Source organism: Corylus avellana, chromosome 1 (genome assembly GCF_965113065.1).
Source record: "Corylus avellana chromosome 1, dhCorAvel1.hap1.2, whole genome shotgun sequence".
Classification (NCBI taxonomy): domain Eukaryota; kingdom Viridiplantae; phylum Streptophyta; class Magnoliopsida; order Fagales; family Betulaceae; genus Corylus; species Corylus avellana.
This window is the reverse complement of record NC_142490.1, coordinates 91,218-113,715: the sequence shown is the minus strand read 5'-3', so window position 1 is coordinate 113,715 and position 22,498 is coordinate 91,218. Positions and strand designations below refer to the sequence as shown.

The 22,498-nt window shown below is 38.8% G+C and overlaps 2 protein-coding genes across 2 annotated transcripts; both read right to left on the bottom strand.

Moving 5' to 3' along the window:
• Nucleotides 1–1,306: 1,306 nt before the first annotated feature.
• On the bottom strand, nucleotides 1,307–6,377 carry LOC132171796 (diacylglycerol O-acyltransferase 2D). Its single transcript, XM_059583197.2, has 9 exons — nucleotides 6,065–6,377; nucleotides 5,898–5,972; nucleotides 5,684–5,769; nucleotides 3,190–3,296; nucleotides 2,943–3,098; nucleotides 2,566–2,652; nucleotides 2,205–2,302; nucleotides 1,904–1,991; nucleotides 1,307–1,572 (listed from the first exon to the last, which is right to left on the bottom strand). The coding sequence occupies exons 1-9, from the start codon at nucleotides 6,250–6,252 to the stop codon at nucleotides 1,471–1,473; spliced, it is 987 nt and encodes a 328-aa protein (XP_059439180.2). The 5' UTR covers nucleotides 6,253–6,377; the 3' UTR covers nucleotides 1,307–1,470.
• A 2,129-nt stretch (nucleotides 6,378–8,506) lies between these two features.
• On the bottom strand, nucleotides 8,507–16,144 carry LOC132173050 (uncharacterized). The gene is made up of 4 exons (XM_059584607.2): nucleotides 16,036–16,144; nucleotides 15,435–15,846; nucleotides 15,216–15,332; nucleotides 8,507–8,891 (listed from the first exon to the last, which is right to left on the bottom strand). The coding sequence occupies exons 2-4, from the start codon at nucleotides 15,801–15,803 to the stop codon at nucleotides 8,814–8,816; spliced, it is 564 nt and encodes a 187-aa protein (XP_059440590.1). The 5' UTR covers nucleotides 15,804–15,846; nucleotides 16,036–16,144; the 3' UTR covers nucleotides 8,507–8,813.
• Between the last annotated feature and the right edge of the window lie 6,354 nt (nucleotides 16,145–22,498).

Here is a 22,498-nt window from a genome sequence, read left to right as displayed (position 1 = left end):
TTAAATAAAAAAAAAAAAGAAAAAAAGACCCGCTGGTTAGGTCAGACCCACACGGGTTTGGCCAGGACCGTGCCATGGGTTTGGCCGAGACTGGGTAATAGCCAAACTTGCGTGGGTCTGGCCTGACCTACGGGTCACAAGGCCAGACAACCTTTTTTTTTTTTTTTTTTTTTTTTTAAATTTGGAATTGTGAGTAAATTTGAAATTTTATAAAAAATTCAAGGGTATAAACGTTATTGTCTTACTTTTAACATTTAAAATCTCATGAAAGAGTTTAAATTGATTGCAATTAAAAGTTCTGAGCTTCAAATTAATAGGTTTTAAAGTTTTGGGGGAGGGGGCTTGTCAAATTGCGTGGTAATTCAGATTAATAAATATTATGAAACCGCTTTCCCTCTCTCACCCGTTTGTGAGAGCCCCTTCACCTCCAACCTCCTCCCTTGTTAGTGCCTTGGAGGAGGGAAGAGCTATGCCTCCTCCCAATCTCCACTCTTTGCTTTCCCCTCTCCCAAATACTTTGGAATAAAGACCTAAAGGTCAGCCATTCGCCTACAGCGTGAGGGTGAAGAGGCAAGATGGCTATACAACCCACTATGGACAGAGAACAGCCCCAGACCGCCACTGAAACCACCCTGTGGTTAGTTTTAACAACCATCCGCCCGTTATGCATCGAATAAACCTAAGGACTAGTTATGAGTTGTGGTTACCATGGTAACCAGCCCTACATGGTCAAGTGGTTACGTACCCTTTGCACATCCATATCTCACTCTCCCAAATTCACAGACTCTCTTAAGTCAATAATTTCTCAGACTAATGATAAAAAAATAATAATTTCTCCGACTACTAAATTGCATATAATGCCGGGTTACTTGCAGAATAATGGGCGTCTTGCCCACTTGTCTCGTCCCTAAAGCAGTAAAGCATGCCCCCCGCATAGCATGTTGGAAACCAGAGTTTTCACACGCTATAATTGTACCGATATTGCTTTTCGCCTATTGAAGGCATTTGACGACCTCCATGGCCACCATATGTCCACCAAAAAAACATAAAAAAGCAGAGGACCTCCAGCGGCCATCGCCTGGCAAATATATATGGACTTTGTTTCTGTTGTATAAATACCGCATTAGAATAGAAGGAAAATAATAATAATAATAAAAATAAATACTGGATTACATACTCCCAATTAAAAAAAAAAACGAGCAACAGTCGTGATTTGTTCAACAAACCTGTTTTCACTTTTCAGCAATTGAATAGTCCCAATTGAAAAAGAATGAACCAAAAAAAAAAAAAAAAAAAATCCTATTCGGATTTGATATATATTTTTTTTAAATAATAAATAAACTGCCAAATTGCAAAGTTGAGATCATGGTTAGGCAAGACTACAAGAGACCTTATTTTTCTGTGCACCCAACCATAACGAATATGATAGCATAATGATGAGGGAGCAGTAGAATACAAATTAAGATCGGATCAAAGAATTTTCAGTTGAAGGTCAGCATAGCCAACCCGTGCTTTGTGCCTTTCAAAGAGATCTTGCAGTGCTTCAACAAACTGACGGTGAGCTTCGATGACCTGAAACACAAAAAGAAGCAAGTAAACTGATGGAATTACACATTGCTTGCTCATTAAGGGTTATGAGCTTGCCGAACTATAACTAGGTAGAGCTTGAGTCGTTTGCAAGGCCCTGAGGATTTCATTTACAAGTGAACTACATATATAGTCATAAAAAAACATAATAGTGCAGCCTGAGCCAGTGTATCCATCACTTTTAAGCATAGGAGTCGGCCCCTGAAGTCAATATGCATAACATATTAACATCAGAAGTCAAGAAAACACCACATGACAATGCAAATAAGTTCCCCTTCCATATACATTATGCTCAACATTTGAGCAGCATTCATACCTCTTCCATGGTGGGATGTGGATTCTTCTTGAGTTCAATTGGTCTACCCACCACCACATGCATTGGATGCCTAAAGGGTAAAGGAGATCTGCAAAAGAGAAAGAACCGCCTTTAGATGATCGCCAACTCTCTGCACATTTCCAGATGTTGCAACTGCAGACATATTCTCAAACAAATGCATCCAGAAGTGACAGGCCGAGAATTTCAATAAATAAATTGGATGAAGAAATAAAGGAGGACAAGGAGGTGGATGAGCGTAATATAGTGCAGAAAGTAAAGATATGAATGGAACTATACACACCCCAAAATTCCCCAGAAGTATATTGGAGTGAACTTGATAGCTCTAGAAAATTGTAGGAAGAACTTCCCTCCAGGCTTCCACCACTTATAAACATGCGACTGTTGCACAATTGGGCAAAAGAGAGCAAATGAGAGGAATAAATTAGTTGTTTTGGGTAAAGCAGAAGGCATCACTGTCAATATTTTGTGAGTTTCACATGGCCTCAGATCTCAACGTATGATCATGGACCAATAAAGCATAACCATTAAATGCATATCAACCGCAAAGCAGCTGCTACAATTAGAAAATCCTAAAACCTAGTAAGTTCACAGGTTCTAATACGAGGAAAAAGAAGGGGAAAATGAGTATCAAGAACCAATACCTGACCAAAGCAGAAAACTGGAACCAGAGAATGGCCCATTTCCATGGCTATGCGAACAAATCCTCTTCTTGTCTTAAGGAAAGCAATCTACAAAGGAAAGACATTAGAAATCTCTCTTTATATGTGCATATGCATATGCACTCACACACACACACGAGAGAGAAGGATTTCTATAGTCAAAATCAACACACATAATTTAAGCAATGATACAATGAGAAAAGAGCTTAATATTGCCCTTTGATTGTATAGCCAAGAATGTCAATCTTTAACTGTCGTGTTCAATTATTATCCAATATCTGCAAACAGACATGGATGAGTACATGGAAACATTAAACAGACATAAACATACAGCATGAGGAAGAGTTAAAAGGTTAAACCTCAGAACCATGCTCCATAAGAAATGTCTCTTGCACTCCCCCTGGGACTATGATGCAGCTATAACCAGCTTCCAAGAGGGAGATGAAATTTTTCTTCGTCGCAGGTGCAAGACCCAACCATGTCCATATGTGCCTCAAAAAAGGTGTGTAGAACACCTAATCATTTTTCTCACACATGATGAGAGAGACTGAACATAGAGGCAGGCTCCATTGAATGTATACAACTTCAGGGTAAAAAGAATCTTACAGCGCTACTAGCAAGGACCTTTATCTTTGGGAGTGGCATGAAACCTGTAAGGTCAGCAAGTGAAACAACGCCAATTGGCAAAACTGAGTGTGGTTCATAACCAAAGACTGCATAAAACACAGATAGAGGTTAGTACTTTATCAAAACAAGGAGAAACAAAAGGCTATTTGGCTAATTATAGTGCTAAAGCACAACATAAAACTATTGCATCAATGGCTTACTAATTTAAATTCAGCAGGAAAATAGAAATGAGCTAACAACTGCTTTCTTGACTAATGGCTAACAAAGCAAGCAAAGAGTAACCACATCTCTCTCATAACTCTACTGAACAATGTGTTCACCCGAAATCCTATTGACTGGCAACTGTTGGGGAGATTAAAACCTTGAGAAGTTTTCAGTGAGAGTATAATATTATATGTTGGACACCACTCAACCCAAAAGCTTAAACTTATGGATTCAGACCCAACTATATTATATTAAGCACTCACACTTGTAACATCTTTCCAATGTAGGACTCAATCATTTTACATTCACAAATGTATACTCAACAATCTCCCCCTCGTGTGAGTCCATCACTATCTTTCTACACTCTCCCTTGAATGGAAGGTTTTTTTATTAATCTCAAGGGTTGTCTCTCAGATCATTTGTGTGTTATGTGGGTTTGCCCATGCCATGCACCTTTGCCTATGTTTTAGAGACTCGTTTGTGCCCGTACCATGAACTTTTGCCCCTTGCACCAGGTTCCCTCAATCATTCTCGCACCTTGCACCTTTGTCCATGCCTATACCACTCTACTATAGCGTACACCACCATATCCTTTGATATCCCTTGTTGGGGAGATTAACACCTAGGGAGGTCTTTTAGTTTGACCATAATATAGTATATTGTGACACCACTCAATTCAAAAGTTTAAGCTTATGACTTTGAACCCAACTATTCTATATTAATCACTCACACTTGTGACATATTCCCAAAGTGGAACTCAATATTTTTACACTTACACATGCATATTCAATAGTATTCCAATTTTAAGTTTATTGTATCTTCTTCTTCTTCTTTTTTTTTTTAATCCATACCAAGCATAAAATCAAGGGATTTCAACGTAACACCAAGAGGGTAAGAAATGGCTACATAGAAGACCATGCTCAAGCAACCTTTTTTACCTCCCACCTAAGTCATAACTCTACCTTATCCTGAACAAGGTGTTCAACCAAAATCATATTGCCCGGCTTTCACATCTTAGAACACCCAAAATAATAACACAATAGAACATTGATATAATTATCACTCCATTAAAAAGCAAAGGAGAAAATAAAAAATTAATAACACGCCACTTAAAAATTAACAATTAAAATAAATTAATACAAAATTTCACTACCATTCAAATCGCTTTACAGAGTATGCTCAACACATTGCTCGCATTTTACATTGTGAATAGTCAAATTACTTGAAGCTCAAATTGTTCACTTTATTTTGTACTCAAAGCAAATACCATTATAAAGCCCCAAGTGTTTAGGATCTGAATACCATTTTGTTCAAGATTAAACCTGGGTGTGCATGTGCCTGGTCTAGATAATTGGGCCAATAAGTTGAATTGGATCCTTCATTCATTATCTTGTGTATAAAAGATGCTCCTTTGTGTGAGTACTTGAAGATTAAATGCTCGTACTGAAAGAAAAAATGGTTGCAATTGGTCAAAAAATTGAAACTTGTGGTTGTTGTTGGCATAATGCAAAAACTTCATTAAGGCCATCTAATTCTGGAATTTTCTAATACACTACCAATGGTTAACAGATGCCTTGCAAGACCTTCACAATTCCCTATATAGGACTTAATACATAGTCATGCAATCCATTCCGGGGTAAACTATTATTATTTCTATACCTTTTATTTGTGGGAGAGGGAAGAGATGGGAAATATGTTGCTATCTGTATGAAAAGGTATTGCACCCAAAATCTTAAGATGTGATCATAGGGAAAGAGATGATATTCGTACAGGAATAAAATATCAAATCAATAAGTCACAGACAAAATGTATAATTGGAAATAAGACGGGGGCTGGCACAAGATATCCTTAGATTCAAAAGGCTTCGGGTCAGGTAACTAAATGCATTTTTTTCTTTTTTGCAATCACTTGATCAAAGGACAGAGCAACGATTAATTCATGTGCCACAATACCTTTTCTCACCATCTCAACCCAATTTTCTTATGGGATTGCTCTTGATTATGCAATGGGTAGAGAAATCGAAAAGTTTCAGAATATATTTTATAATAGTAATAAAAAAAAATAATTAACAAAAAAAAAAAAGGGGAAGAAAGATAAGAGTAATATATGGGCTTCGTAACCATGTTCTCATCCAAAGATTTGCCTAGAGTAAACGATAACATGCAGTATCTTAAATCTCCCATCCTTCTAGACGATGAAAGGAGCAGGGAAAAAAAAGTAAAGAAAAGAAAAACAGAAGATAATGCTGCAATGGGAGAATGGAACAAACCATAAGCACGATCAGGATCAAAGGCTTGTATGTCCTCTACATGCAGAGTCACTGGGAAGTAACTGCAAGCATGCTTACAAATATACCTGCAAATAAATTATTATTATTATTATTATTTTAAATTTTTGATTAAAAAAAAAAAAAAAGAAGAAGAAGAAGAAGAAGAAGCAAACGCTGAGTAACTCTGAAGAAGGGGAAGAGAATAGAAACAGACCTGGACAATCGTCGGCCTAATCTGCTTTTATCGTCAACGGGAATGACCATAAATAACGCAAGCAATCCGAAAACCCTGATTGAATACAAGTAGAGCCAAAATTGAAGAGGAAGAATAATAATAAAAAAGAGAGGAAAAATAAAAAGGGAAAGGGCCAGAAAACGAACAAAAGGGATTTGGAAAGAGGAAGGAAGTAAAGGGAGAAGAGGAGCAAAGCAACGTTGAAATGGATGGCCCCCAGCCATATCCCCAGCGCTACTACTGTGTGTAGTACGTTCGATTCGAATTCTTCTCTTCCCTTAAATACCCTCGGCTGCGGCTCCGGCGTTCTCTCCCTCCCCTCTACCGTCACCATCCTCAGCCTTTCCTTTCCTTTGTGCTTCTTCTTCCTCTTCCAAAATCCACAACTTAACCAAAAGGTGAGGAAGTTCAACTGCCGCTGACTACAACTAAAAGCTGTCTACCCTTTGTTGCCTTTCGAACCAAAATAATAATAGACTTGCTATGATCCAACAAAAAAAAAAAAATTGGAAATAAAATACATGGCATCATTTCATTGGATTCAACGTCCTCTAAGGCTCTAGCTCTTTCTACTTTCAAGTTTGTGGACCGTCTCACTCTCATCGCACACTCACATGACACGATCACATGCTAACATTGATTACTTCACCCGCTGTTTCTAGCCACGTGCAGCCAGGATCGGGCTGGGAATTCCCATGAAATTTTTTTAAAATCTGGGCCATTGAATCTTCGTCTAAAAGTTACCACATGTGTTCCTAATGAAAAAATAGTAAAATATTATATATGCAAAATAATAATAATAAAAATATATGGGTTCGTTGGCAAAAATGGGGTGGCCAATATATATATATTTATATATTTATATTATCCTTTTGTTTTATATTTTATTTTTAAAATTTAAATAATATTTTATTATTTTTTAATTAGTGGGACAGCTTCTAGACCCTTAAATGAGATTCATTGGCCAAGATTTTTTTAAAAAATTGATGGGCAGTCCCCCAATTAATGTTGGGGATCCCGATCCGTACAACCATGCCATCGCTTGCTTGTTTGCGTGTGAGTTTGTATAAAATTTTTCATGCCCAACGATCACCTATTTCTACTTTATCGCAGGCCGCACCCCTGGCCCCAAGGATGGGGATTCAGACTCCGATTACTAAGAAAAAATGAAATTCTCATTTTGTTAATATTAGCCGTTAGAAGAATCTAAGGGTCCCAGATAACTCAATATCAAAACTAAAAAACAAACACAACCACACTGGATTATATATCAAATCTGAATTAAAAAATTAATTAATTAATTAATTATTTTTTTGTTAGAGGAGAAGGGGGTGGCTCGCCGCCACCCCACCCATTTAGGATGGCGCACGGTCACTCCCAACAGATCTGGGGGTGGCAGGGCGCCACCCCCAGATCTGCTGGGAGTGGCGGCATGGCCACCCCATGGCATAGGGTTAGCCACGCGCCACCCCCACCCATGTCGCCCCTCTAGGGTGGCTTCTCCTCCAACCAAAAATAAATTAATTTTTTGATTTAGATTTAATATATAATCCAGTGTGATTGTATTTGTTTTTGTGTTTTGATATTGGGTTATCTTGGACCCTTAGTATTAATATTGTGTTTTGATTTGACAGTTAGTATTAAAAAAATGAGAATTTTATTTTTCTTAGTAATTGGAGAGGATCCAAATCCATTATTACTACCTTAAGAGGACTACAAGTCTAGACTTGTTATTTTATTTTATTTATTTTTTAACAATTCCTTTACTTTCAAATGAAATAGAAATGGAGAGTATCATTTTCCAAATTTTCCACGCCCAACGATCACCTGTTTCTAATTAATCGCAGGCCGCAGCCCCTGGCCCCAACGATGGGTGCATACGGATTATCCGCTTTGAATATAACAGCAAGTAATCACGTCATCACGTTTTTGTTTTCTTTTAGTTTTATAACAGAGGAAAAAGACGCGTCACCTATGCTATTTTTTTTTCCCTGAGCAATACAAGGGAAAGAGGGAGGAAAAAAAAAAAAAAAAATGAAGAAAAAAGACAAATGCTTGTTTTTTAAGTTAAATCAAAGCGCGGATGACCTGGATCAAACTGGCCTAGTTTGTGGAAATCGAAATCAGAGCAATAAAGTCGTGGAGTAATGCTATCTTTTACGTTTCTTTATTATACTTATATCATATTAACTTGCATAATTTTTTTATGTCACGTCAACCAATGTGACACGTAAATGCAATAAGTGTAAGGAACTCAAAGTCGTGGTAATACATATACATTATCGATTCTCAAAATCAGCTACATTTTACATGAGATTCCAGGTTTGGCAGCTGCAATATTGGGAGTCTGGGACTGATAGTCATGACTCAGTCCCAATTTATTCCCAAGCTTGGGCTGTCCACCTTTAATACAATAAGAAAGGTCCAACTTCATATTATAGACTCAATCCATGGATATGAACAATGAGAGACTGAATTTTTTCAAGAGTTAAGATTATGTATTGATTAAAATAGTTTAACATTAACTACCTAATTTAGGGTTACCGCATACTCCAGCATTACAAATATCTTATGAGGCAAACAGAATCAGCAACTATCAAATATGCCTTGATATTTAACAGGTAAAATACAGTAACTAAAACTCCATGCTGAACATTTTCTAGTCCTTGAAGAGAATATTTAACCTTTTTGTACACTGCCATCATTTTTACAATATTACTATCAAGGGTTTTTACATTCAAGTTTTCAACTTTTAGAACCGAATAAATCTACCCAGATTTCTGTTTGTTTAACGGGTGCCATTTTTCCCTTGAACCAATTTCCATAACCCCACATGACCCATCTCGAGTTTTCCAAAGTAACTCTACATGGCAGTTAAGTGGCAAAGATTTGACCCTACAGATAGCCATCCCTCCGGTCTTGTTCCTCAGCTTCCTTGTTAGCAGCTTGAACAGATTTGAACCACAGGAATCCCTGTATTCAGCATTCATGTTATTTAGCCATGGCCTATACTTGAGCACAGATTACTTAGCAAAATAGATGTAGAACCGGATTTGAGAATTTGGGCGCTTATGAAAACATAAGTTAATTTCAAGATCTAAGAAATCAAATTTGTTAGTCCTCCGGATTTCTTGCTTTATTTGTTTATGTCACATGTCAATATTCCGAAGATCTTGTTATCGTATTTGTCATGTAATAATTTTTTCGATATTATTTTCATATTTCACATGTATTGCACATGTAAAGTTAGATATTCAACTATAAATAGTCTTGGTCAGTGTATAGTTTTACTCTCTCAGAAATACAAAAGCCTTTTTTGTATATTCTTTTCTTCTCTCTTCCTTTTCTCTTAACATGTTATCAAAGCTATCATTATATGGCATTCAAGAGTGGTGGAAAGCTTTCACTCATTGTTGCGTTCTCTTTACTGTTTGAGTATCTATGGGTATTATTTCATTAAATAAATAATGCCCTAGATTCTAGGGGTGTTGATCTACATTGTGCTTATTCCGACCACTCAGGTGCCCTCACACCCCACTTGAAGTACCTGATAGACACTTCCACACACCGCTAGTTGCGTAATCTATGGCGCAAGTCCATAATCCACTTGGCTAGCCCAACCTCGGCCCACCTAGTGGGCCTCCATCTCCCATCTCCCTGGCATACCGTCGGCCCAACTTGCCAACCACCACTTAGCCTAGTTCATCTCCGACAACTCCAACCATTATTCTCCACCATCTTCGACCACCATCCACCACCATCTCCAACATCTCTAGTTGTCTAAAGACTCAAGTAATAGTGCTCGCCACATCTATAAGGACATTTTGGGGTCATAGCACATGTGTGGCTAATGCTATTTCCTAGGTCGTTACGTATGGCATCAGAACCACCTAGTTATTAGGGGTGTCAACCTGGTCCCGATTTTTGGCCAAAACCGGGGACTGGAACCGGGGTACCCCGGTTTTTGGTTTTTGACAACCGGAACTGGGAACCGGGTCCCGGAATCAGGGTCCCCAGTTTTTGGTTTTTTGCAACCGGAACCGGCTCCCTGGTTTTCCGGTAATTTTTTACACCCCTACTAGTTATGCGTCGTGTGGTACTGTCAGTACTGCATGACGTGGCACTGACGAGAATGTCAGGGTTAAGAGAGAGGGGGGGAAGGGGGTAATTATTTATTTATTTATTTTTATAAGTAATAAGTATATTATCAAATGTGCAGAGAGACGCAACTCATGTATACAAGAGGTTATAAGGAAACCCCTATTGATTAGAAAAAGATTTACAGAGCTCTAAGAAATCAGAAAATGTGGACTCATGCGAGTTTGACCAAGTCCCGCTCTAAAAGAACAAAGTATGTAACGCCAACTTCCTCAACTCAATCATGCCGCTCTCATTATCCTCAAAGCTGCGTGCATTCCGTTCTCGCCATAAACATCACACATAATGGGACGAGCCTCCACATACGCAAAATATGCCTATTACCCAATTGACCCCTCCAACTTTCCAAGATATCACTCACCTTTCGTGGCATAGCCCAACTCACTCCAAAGAGTTGAAAGAATACATTCCATACCTCATTTGCAACCTCACAATGTAGGAATGGATGGTCAATGGACTCTCCATGGTGTTTACACATATAACACCACTCCATTACCATAACATTCCTCTTTCGTAAGTTGTCCAATGTGAGGATTTTTCCTATCGTTGCCGTCCACACAAAGAAAGCCACTCTTGAGGGAGCCTTCACTTTCCAAATACTCTTTCACTGAGCAAACGCCTATGCGGGTGTAGAGTGAGTCTGATAATAGCAGTTCACTTCAAAGGTATTTCTTTTTTATAGAATCCAACAAATTCTATCCTCACCTCCACATCTGATTTTTTGGGAGTACAACAATGCAAAGAAGTGCATTACCTCCTCCAATTCCCAATCATACATGGGTCGAAAAAATTGGACATTCCAATGAAGAATATCATTCGGTCTCTCCATGTACTCCTTCACCCACGCATCCTTATTACATGCAATATTGAACAAATCAGGATACACGAGTTTCAGAGGGTATTCCCCACGCCACACATCATGCCAAAAAAGTACTTTTGTACCGTTTCCAATATCATATCGTACATGTTGTGCAAAGCCTTCCCACCCCCTTCGAAAGGGAATTGTAACACCTCAATCTCATATTGGGAAGATGGGTAGCCTACATAGAGAGTGAGTGGTTTATAAGAGAAATGTTCATGGGTGTTAAGTCCAACATTGTTTACTTACTAAGTAAAACTTGGCTTTATAAGTGATTTTTGGGAAACTCCAAATTGGCTAATTATTTTGGGGTTATAGCGCAGATATGACTAGCTTTTTTTCCTAGATTGTTACAAATATGCAGTGAATTTATGTCTATTCGTGTCTCTTTGCTGCATCAATCACCTCCACCCATGCTTGATAATGCTCTCAACAAACTCATCTCAAAATAAAACAAAGTTCACTAGAAGCTCAAAACTCAAAGGGGGTTACGCTACAGGTATGTCATCCAAGGGAAGTTTGACTCCTCCTCCAATTCATCCTCAACTCGGTCTATAAAGTGCAGTTTCTACAATTGCTTGAGACATCATTATAACAATTGTAGGAAAAATTTGGGAAAACAAAAATTGGGAGGGAGTGCAGCCAAACAAGGGTGGTCCATCACCTAGTTGCCAAGCCAAATGCCCTTAGAGTTAATCAGCTGGCCCAAGTATGTCCATGGGCCCGTGGCCACGCATTGTTGCCATGATCCAAGGATCGCACAACACTAGCATAAATGACGTAACAATATGCATAGGCCACAGTAAGAGGAGAAGAAAGCAAATTTTCTGAAGTATAATGTTTTAAAGGAAGTTGTTTCTACTCATAGTATATGATGAATAAAAATATTTTTCTTAAAGTTGGTTTTATAAAGAACTTAATTTAGTGTTTTTCTTTTTATGTTGAGGTCCACATTTTCAAAGACAGTTTTTCAAAGAGTATTTTTAAAATCTTCTTTCTCATGTTGAGTTGAGAGTTTCAAAGAAAGAGTTTTCAAAGGAGAATATTTTTAACCAACCGTTTTTAAATTGGTTGGGAATATTATTTACTGAGCTTTTTTGCTCATTTGTTTTGTTCTCAAGTCAAGTTGAGATTTAGTAGAATGCTGGATGCAACTTAGATAAGGGATTTCATTTCATGTCATGTTTTAAGATTAACTTATTTTCAATAAGTGCCTAAGGGCCACAAGGGAGAAAAAATTTCAGACACTTTTATTATGCTATGACCTTTACGTTTTTGCAATTATTTTTAACAAAGGCTTTTAAACTCATGCATTTAAGGTGTTATTAAGTGCAGAGTTGTTCTTATTTATGACCTTTACGCCTCTAAGGCTTCTAAGTTAACAAACCTAACGCCTTGCGGGTTGGGGGTGTTACATGTTTTGTTCTTCTTCAACCACATGAGCCCATTAAGTTAGAGCATTGGTCTCGATTATGTTGTTTCTTAGGTTATGGCATTGAATATAAGGGATATTGCCGCTATGACTTTATATCTCGGCAATTACATATTTCTTGCCATGTGAATTTCTAGAACACAAGATGTTTTCTAGTTTATCTAATTTCCCTTCCCCTACGTTAGCTATTCGCCCATTTTCACCAATCCTTCCATTGACCTGGATCCAACTTCTTCTAACTTTGATGCAGGTTTTCCGATCTCTTCAGTCGACTCGACAATGACCTTTTCCAATGACTGTGCAAGTGTGCTCCATTTGCTAATCCTTCCACTACCTTTTTCGAGACTGATTCCACTGCCATTTTAGAACTTCAAGAGCATTTCCCTCTCATCTTATTGATGATAACTATTTTTCTTAGGGGTGGGTAAATTAATCGTTGACTGGTTATTGACCGCCGCCTAACAGTCACTGACTGTCAATCGACTTTCAGCGGCCAGTAGGCAGAATAAAAGTACTGTTTCAACATTGGTTCAGTAGGCGGTAGAGATTTTTTATAGGCAGTTAACTGAACTGTGTTTTTTTTACCGATCCAACCAAACCATTTTTTTATTATTATTTGAAATCATAATGACATCGTTTCATTTGAGATGGGTGGGCTAATCCATTGTCAAATCCAATGTAAAAATTTGTCTAATAAACACTTGTTTAGCCCAAAAAACAACCATTTTGGCCTATAAAAACAGCATGGCCCAATATTTAAAAATAAAATAAAAACCACGATTAATCGATTAACTGACTAACATGTAACCGACTTAGCTAAAATAGCCGAAAATCGTTACCATTGATATGAAGTTGGTTAATTAATTGACTTAACCAACCCTGGTGGTTCGGTAGATGAAAATCCTACCATCACCGATTTAACCGATACCTAGCCCTAATTGTTTTGCTCTTGCAACTCTTCGTGAGCCTTGCTCCTTTCTTGAGGTCAATACTAACCCTCTTTGGCAACAAGCCATGTTTGAAGAACTTCAAACCCTCACCAAAACCCACACTTTGGACTTGGTAGATCTACCTCCTAGAAAGACTTTTTTGATAAGTACAAATTAAGAAAGACTAGTCCGTTGCAAGTGAATCTAAAAGATCAAAACTTGGTCAGATAGATATGTTGAGTTATACAAAGCACGTCTTGTGGCGAAGAGGTTCACACAAGAGTATGGTATTGAATATGAGAAAATTTTGCTCTTGTAGCCCGTCTCACTTCTGTTCGTTTCCTACTTGTTGCAATTCCATCGCATGAACCCCTTTCAGATGGATGTTTAGAATGTCTTTCTTAATGAGGATCTTGCAGAATAAGTTTATATGAAGCCTCTTCCACATAATAAGGTTTTTTGTCATTGCCGAGCACTTTATAGGCTCTAACAGGCTTCCCAAGCCTAATTTGCCAAATTCAGAGGTATCATTGCACGGCTTGGATTTGTTTCACTCTTACGACTCTGCCTTATTTATCTATCACACTGATATTGGTATTATCCTGCTCTTACTTTATGTGGATGACATTATTATTACTATAGACCATACACATGGCATTCGTACACTACAAACTCTTCTCAGTCAACAATTTGAACTGCAATATCTGGATACTCTTAGTTGCTTCCTTGGTCTTAAGGTCTCATCCAGCTCCAACGACAATTTTCTCTCACATGCGAAGTATGCTTATGATCTTTTGTAATGCCCCAACTTAACTGACAGTAAAACAAACAATAGTTCATTGGAGGCTAATGTTAAACTTTGTACCACATAAGGTGAACCACTTTGAGTGACGCTCTTTATCACCACTTGGTTGGCAACTTGATTTATCTCCTTGTCACATGGCTGGATATTGCCTATGTTGTGACACTCTTTATCGCCACTTGGTTGGCAACTTGATTTATCTCCTTGTCACATAGCTGGATATCGCCTCTGTTGTGCACTTGGTCAATTAATTTATGACCGAACCATGCTATGTTCACTATGTAGCCGTCCTTCGACTCCTTACATAGGTGAAATCGTGAAAGGGACACTATCCCATGGCCTTCATTTTTCTTCTCTCTTTTTCGGATTTATAGGTCTATTCTGATGCAGACTAGACAGGAGATCACAATAACCGTTGCTCTACCAATGGTTACTATTTCTTGCTAGGTGACTCTATTATCTCTTGGTGCAGTAAGAAACAATCAATTGTTGCTAGATCCAGTAAGCCGAAGACAGCACACTTGTTCACGCCACCTTTGAACTTGGTTGGCTATGCTAGCTTCTACAAGACATAAGCGTCATTTAGATCACCAGCTTTCCAATTTACTGTGACAATTAGGGTGCCATACAGATAGCCCACAATAGTGTCTTTCAGAAGCATACTAAACATATTGAGATCGACTATCATTTTGTGAAACATCATAGTAAGGTACTCTCTACCTATGCTATGTTACCTCCACATATCAGCTTGCAGATGTGTTCACTAAAACACATCCTCGCCATTTCCATGCTCTTCTCTCCAAACTCAAGATGTTCTCTACTCTAGCACCTTGAGTTTGCAGAGATGTTAGAATCCTCCGGATGTTGCCTTATTTTATCTATGTCACATGTCAATATCATGAGTATCTTGTTACCATATTTGTTATGTATTAATTTTCTTGTTATTATTTTCCTTATTTTACATATACTGTACATTATATTGCTAGACTATATTTAACTTTACAATTTAACTAGCCATCAATATATATATATATATTCTCTTCTTCTCTCCTCTATCTCTCTTCACCAAATTAAAAAAGACAAGAAAAAACAGAAACGAGATAAATTCAGAACTTACTGAAACGGGAATACCAGTAAATGCGAAAAATCCAAGCAATGGAGCATAAAAAATGCTGTCTGAGTTCAAAATTCCAAACACAGGCCTCTGGTTCACATATTCAAAAACAGAACCTATCTGCAGTCCGAAAGTTAAAAGAAAATTTTAGAAACAAAAGAGCATTTGATAGAATTAGTTTTGCAGGTCATAAAATGAAAATGAAGAGGAAGAGGAACTTACAGCAGCAATTGCAGTGACTGCCGAGGCAAGTAAGTAAACATAGAAGGGAATCTCAAATATCTGTTGCGATTTACTTTCCTTGCCTTCATCTTGAGCCCAAGGAGGGGGCACATCTGAATCTGCCCTGGCCCAAGCAGGGATTGTTTCTTCAGTCTTGCTAGGCTCTTTAGAGCTTTCGGTCACAGCAAACACAGAAAACCTATGAGATATTTTCTTTTGAGAACCATGACGACTCGGGTTTCTTTTTGCAGTTGCTACATCTAGTATTCTCCGTCCAGCAACGAGGAATGATCTGTGGTACAACGGATTTTCTTTTCTAGAACTATGTATTAAACTTGAATTCCATGGACACAAGAAGCCTGTTGCCATAGTTTCCTCCTCTTCCTTATAATCCTTCCCCGTTCTCCTGATTCTGTAACAGAAGACATAGAGATCAAAAGTACAAAGAATATAAACATCTTTGGGGCATTATGACGCTCTACAAACAAAGATTGCTAATTAACCCACACTTTGTAGTGGTAAATGAAGAGATGGTTAAACAAAAGAACAGAGACGAAAGGAAGAGATATTAAACATGAGGCGAGGAGCTCGTAGAGCTTACCTTTGCCGCTGTCTTTAGATTGTGGCCCAAATGAAGAAAGAGGAAAAGAGGCGTTAGATTTGAAGGCTCCGGCTTCTATGCGGTGGTGAAAACTACCGCATAGATGCTGTTGCCCAAAACAGTACCGTTTTGGGCAAAACGGTACTGTTTTGGGCAGTGAAAAGTTGGTTTATAAAAAGTACAATTAAAAACTCATTAAAAATTAAAAATTATAAAACAATAATAATTAAAAAACTATAAATATTAAAACTAAAAAACTAAAATATAAAAAAATATATATAAAAACCAAAGGGGTGCTTGTGGCCGGAACCACCACGCATGGCTGGTGGCCATTGGGGTGGTTCCGGCCACCCCTGAAAGGGCAAAAGAAGAAATCAAAAAAATTTGAGTTTGGTTTTTGGGGTGGCCGAACCACCTCAAGGGCCATGGCGGGTCGGCCTCCCCATACCGGCCATGGATATTAATTCCGGCCTCCTCCAATTTGGAAGAAGAAGAAGAAAGGAGAAATTGAGGCGTCCAAACAGAAAGATGCTGCAATCCCTAGCAAGGCTATGCCTCACAAACCCAAACTCCCCCTCCCTTCAAAACCCTACCCCACCCAAACTCCCCCATCATCAACCACAGCATCTCCAACCCTCCAATTTCTCATCCGCCATTAGCACCACCACCACCACCACCTCCTCCACCCTCCTTTCTCTCCTCCCATCTCTCCCTTGTGCGCAGTCCCTTCTCCTCCAAATGGCCACCTTGGCCTCCAAACTCTTCGAGCTCTCACCCAATTGCTCCCTCCGGCTCACCGCCTTCCGCAGTTCGCTTTCTACTTTCCTCTCTTCCCAAACCCAAGCGCTACCCTCAACGACCCCACTCGATTCCTCTCCCTCCTCCATCAAAGAAATCATCTCCCTTTTCAATCCCTTCAAACCCAGCTCTTCGAAGCCGTCGCCAAACTCCAAGAAATCCTTGATCTTCAGGATGCTAAGAAATCCTTGATCTTTAGTTTTTTTAGTTTTAATTTTTTTAATTATTAATTTATTTATAATTTATAATTATTAATGATTTGTTTATTATTTTGTTAAAAAAAAAAAAACTTACTTTTTAGTGCCCAAAACGGCAACTATGCGGTAGTTTTTTTTTTTTTTGGAAGGAAAATCATTCTTATCTCATTAATAGAGGAATCAAGAGCATTAAAACTCTTATAATCATAGAACATAACGTTCTGAAAGATCCTAGCCGAAGCTAAAAGATCAAAGTCGTAACTAAAAGATCAAAGTCGTAACTAAAAGATTACACATTAAAGACGCCAAACATCCGCTAACCTATAACTAATCTTCAGTTGGAATAACAGATCTGCGCTAGACAGACACAAACTAATGCATAGGTAGCACTTATTCCTCGACCCTGGAATCAAAAGGACCCCATGCCGACATACATCCTCCTGAACCCGAAAGCCAGGATATCGTTCACATCCACAACCCCAGGGGTCTGGACCAAAATAACAAGCGAGGAGATCAAGAAAGAGGACATGGCCTTATTACAAGCAGCAAGAAAAACAAGAAAAATACGGGGAAAATCAAAGCAATACAACTAAAAATTTAAAAATAGGAGCACACTAGGCGGATGACAGCAGCCGGAAGAAAAACCGATCGCGTGCTTGCCGGAAACCGATGCGTAGATGGCGTTGGAAGCACATCGCGGTAGGGACGCGTGAAAAGACCCAGCAGAAGACACTAAACAGCAAAGCTGGCGCGGAGGAGATCGGCGGCGCACTCAAAGAAATTGAGGGGAAGTTTGAGTGAATCCCCCATGAGCGGCACCCATAAAGTGTGCCCAAACAAACACCTAGCAAGAAAAAATAAACAAGCAAACAAAGAATAACAACAGGGAAAAGAAAGTGAAATCCAAAAACAAACACAAAAAAGAAAAGAAACATAGATCGGGGAAGAGAGGGGGGGAAGGAAAATGGGGAAGGGAGGGGGAACAGATCAAGGAAAGAGAGGGGGAAAGAGAGGAGGGGGGGAGGGGGAGAAACCCCTCCCCCTCAGCTGTGCAGCACTTCCTTAACTATAACTACCGCATAGAAGCCTGATCCAGATTGGAAATACCTTGTTTCAGCCACACATAAGCGGTCATGCGTGTGCGTGTCCATTCTTCGCCCTCTCTCGCTCCTTTTCTGTTCTCTTTCTATGTGCGTGAGTGTGGTCAATTTGCAGTGGGGGACAGGCCAAGCCCACGATTATTTTAATCTGCTTGGGCACTAGATTGGTCTCCCGGCCCATGGCTACCTTTAACAATAGCGAATTTATTTAGAGAATGTATACGATTTTTTTTTTTCTAATTGAATAGGGGAAAAGAGGCTATAGAGAAGGATATTTACCACGCTTGATCCGAATGGAAGAGAGAATAGGAGATTCTGTGGGAATGCTTCCAAAAAATAAGATTGGAAGTAGCACATTTAGCTAAAGCATATGCACAGTAATTGACACATCTAGACACTTTCAAAGCAAACCAACTTTGAAAGGAAGATAAATTCAGTCTAATGTCAGAAACAATAGAAGCAAAATTCCAAGACTCAAAAAGGGAGGGATTGTTAATAGCCAAGGTAACCAAAAGAGCATCCCTATCAAGGTGGAAACGGTCACAACCTGATGAAATGACCAGCCTAGTTGCAAGAAGGGCAGCTGTAGCTTCACCTTGCAAGACGTGCACATTAGGAAGCTTCTGAACAGCTGCAAAGACAATATTACCTGAGGAATCACTAATGGTTGTAGCAGCCACATCAAAAGTATTCTTAATAGCCACATCAAAATTGCCCTCAAGACAACCAGGCCTAGGAGGAACCCAAAGAGAAGGCAATGTAGCATCTTGCCATGTAGAGAGGTGGAGGTTTAATGACGAGGAAATAAGCTTGATCACTTTGGCAGGAATAGGTTGTAAGGCTTCATGGACTAATTTATTCTTGGAGAACCAAATAAGATCCAAAGTGATGGCAGCAAACAATTGAAATCTTTTAACTTCCTCCTTGGGAATAGCCAACCATTCAAACGGATAAATGATAGCAAGAATCCAATCCGAAATAGGCATAGAAGAGAAAACAACAGTGTTAAGAGGCCACAGAGAGGACCTCCATAAAATTCTTGCTAAATCATAGTCCAAAAAAGATATGATTTGTCTTTTTCTCTTGGGGACCTTTACAAAAAGGACAGACCCAAGCATCCCCAAAAGACGATGTCACAAATCGACCTATATTGCCCCGAGAAGGAAGAATATTTCAAGCAATTTTCCAAAGGAGATGCTTTAGCCTAACTTGCAGTTTTAACCCCCAAAGGGCATGCCAATCTTCTAAAGAAAAAGGGGACATCCTACCACCAAAAGCATAAGAGAGCTCATGGGCAGATTTGACAGGAAGAGCCCATCTGGGGAAGGAACCCAAACCCACTTATCAAAAGAACTGATCTGGGGCAAATGAATGGAGAGAATGTGTTGAACATAATCCGAGTCAAAAAGATCCTGCAAAAGATGTCTATTCCAAGACCTATCTTCAGAGGAGATCAAATCTGCAACACAAAAATCAGGAAGCACAATCAAGTTAGGATTCGGCTGATAATGTTTACGATTGAGTTAAGAAATAGAAGTATTTTTATATTTTTATAGTTTTTTTTTTGTTTGGCATAACTTTTTAAGCACTAAAAATACTTTTAAACTCCTTAATGTACTCTCAAAAGGCTCTTAATTCCTCAGGTGTCGCCTTGTTGGTAGCTCTTACAGTGTAGTAATTTGTGTACGATGTTAATTTTTTATTGTGTCAAGGCATGAATATAAGACTATATACATCGATTATAATCTAGCGTATTTAATTAAATGGATCAGATTTTTCAACTTAATCCGTTAATTTTGTGTTGGGTTTGTGTCGGATTCATGGGTTGTATCCAAAATTAACATTCCTAAATATCGTGTGTTGGGTTTAAGTCATGTCAATGTATGTGTATAAGATTATATAGATTAACTTTAATTTGACCGTATTCAATGATTTAAATTTAATTTAAAATTTTTTATGAGAAAAAAAAGAGAGAAATTAGAATTAAATGTTTCAAATCCACGTGAGTAGAATAATTATTATACTGGCAAAGAGTTTTTCATAGCAAATAGAAGATGCCAAGATGGTAAACATTTCAATCTCAAGAATAACTTGGCAATTGGTATGTTATCAAACATGTATTGAGGAAATTACTAAGGCTCTGTTTATTTCGGCGTAAAATATTTTTCGTCGTAAAATATTTTTCGTCGTAAAATATTTTAAGGGAAGTCATTTTACATGAAAATATTTTACGATGAAAATAGTTTCTGACGTTTGGCGCGCGTACGAAAAATCACAAATATTTTTTATATTCACAACATAAAAATACTAATATACAATAATTTTAAAAAATAAAATATAAAAATACCCGACTGGGACTTGACTAGGATCTGCCCAGGACTTGACTGGGAGTTGTCCGAGACCCGACCGGACCTGCTCGGGACCCGCCCAGGGCTTGACATGGACTTGCCTGGTACTTGACTGGGACTCACTCTAGACCTAGCCGGGACCCTACCGAGACTTGACTAGGACCTGACTGAGTAGGTTCGCACGAGTCCCAAGCAAGTTCCAGCGGGGTCCCGGTCAAGTCCCGATCAATTCCTAAGTAGGTCCAGGTCAGGTCTCGGGCAGGTCTCAGGCGGTTCTTGGGTAGGTCCTGTGCAGGTCCTAGGCAAGTATGGTCAGGTCGTGGGTGGGTCCCAGTAGGGTTCAGGGCGGGTCCCGGTCAGGTCCCGAGTGGGTCCCGGTGAGTCCGGGGCGAGTCCCGGTCAGGTCCAGGGCGGGTCCCGGCGAGGTCCCGGGTGAGACTGAGTCAAGTCCCGGGCGGGACCTGGTCAAGTCTCAAGCAGGTCCCGGTCAGGTCCTAAGCGGGTTTCAGTCAAGTCCCGGGAGGGTCTTGGGGAGGTCCTAGGTGGGTCTTGGTCAAGTTCCAGGCTAGTCCCGATTAGGTATTGGGTGAGTCCCGGTCAGGTCTCGAGCGGGTCTTGGGCAGGTCCCCTGTAGGTCTCAGGCAGGTCCTAGTTAGGTCTCGGGGGGGTCCAGGGCAAGTCCTGGACGGGTCCCAGTCAGGTTCCAGTGAGGTCCCAGGCGGGTCCTAGTCAAGTCTCGTGCGGGTCTCAAGTAGGTCCCGAGCGGGCCCTGAGCGGGTCTTGGCATGGTTCGCCGATTCTAGAATGAAATGCTCAAAGTCGAAAAATGGTTTACAGTTTTGAAAAGCGTAAACCATTTTCTTAAAATTAAAGAAGAATTTTCGGTCAAAGAGAAAATATTTTTCGTTAACTATTATTTTGCGTCGCGCCAAACACCATTAAATACGTAAAACATTTTCCATAAATTATATTACGGCGAAACAAACGGAACCTAAATTGATGCTATATTTCGATTACGGTATGTATCATGAAGCGATACTTATGTCAAAGACTTAAGACCTTTGATTGAAAGAATCTCCGAATGCTCTCTGGTTGTTAACATTCGGTCATTAGTCAACTCCTATGCAGACAATATGATTCCTTGCCTTAATAGTCAAACCATACTTGACAAATAAGATGAGCAATGATTATAACTGATCATCACTTAGAATCATACTTGCTTTGAGTAAACGAGAATATCATTTGTGGATCATCCTCATCATGATGATAATACTGATAAAAAAATTCATCATCTCCATCACTACCGTCTTTGCAGTAAAGCTTAGACCTAGAGTTTTTTTTTTTTTTTTTTTTGGCACCGAAAAGAGTACTGTAATCAACTAGGACACCTGATAATTGAGATGACACTCAACAAACATAAAAGTGACTGCAAATGGAGATGCTTTATTGCTTTAGCACCCAATTTTAAAAAAGAAAAAAAGAAGGATATGGGCACGCAAGTCATGGTGAATGCCGAGGATGGGTATGTTTGGTAAAAGTTTTAGAGTTTTTATTTTTTTATTTTTATTTTTATTTTTTTAAATAATAATAGAAAGTGATTGACGTAGTATAAAAAAAAAAAAAAAAAAAATTTGTATGAAAAAAGTAAAAAAGTTTTATCTCCCGCACAATCGCATACCTATCAAACAATTTAAACCTTCTTGTAACAAGCAAGAAAAACCTTACTTTTTTTACATGTCCACACAATAGGGGGGAGAGGGATTCGAACTAGTAACCATCGCTTCATTAGGCGTGGTCCTACCCGATTGAACTACCTCTTGGGGAGAAACCTTACTGATACATGAGAAATGATATTTAGTACATTCTTATATACTCATATTATAGCATACCTATCAAAAAGTTTTAGAGGTGTTTTTTGTTTTTTTTTTTTTTTTTAAATAATAATAAAAAGTGATTGATGTGATATAAAGAAAAAAAAATAAATTAAATTTTTGTATGAAAAAAGTTAAAAAGTTTCATC

What these genes read in the sequence shown, in the direction of transcription:
- LOC132171796 (XM_059583197.2), bottom strand. Translation starts at nt 6,252, where the DNA reads ATGGTGACGGTAGAGGGGAGGGAGAGAACGCCGGAGCCGCAGCCGAGG. An exon ending in AGGTCCTTGCTAGTAGCGCT is followed by an intron (nt 3,099 to 3,189) that starts GTAAGATTCTTT and finishes AAAAATGATTAG; the next exon opens with GTGTTCTACACACCTTTTTT. An exon ending in CAGTTTTCTGCTTTGGTCAG is followed by an intron (nt 2,303 to 2,565) that starts GTATTGGTTCTT and finishes ATTGTGCAACAG; the next exon opens with TCGCATGTTTATAAGTGGTG.
- LOC132173050 (XM_059584607.2), bottom strand. Translation starts at nt 15,803, where the DNA reads ATGGCAACAGGCTTCTTGTGTCCATGGAATTCAAGTTTAATACATAGT. An exon ending in CAGTCACTGCAATTGCTGCT is followed by an intron (nt 15,333 to 15,434) that starts GTAAGTTCCTCT and finishes TTCGGACTGCAG; the next exon opens with ATAGGTTCTGTTTTTGAATA. An exon ending in TTACTGGTATTCCCGTTTCA is followed by an intron (nt 8,892 to 15,215) that starts GTAAGTTCTGAA and finishes TGCTGAATACAG; the next exon opens with GGATTCCTGTGGTTCAAATC.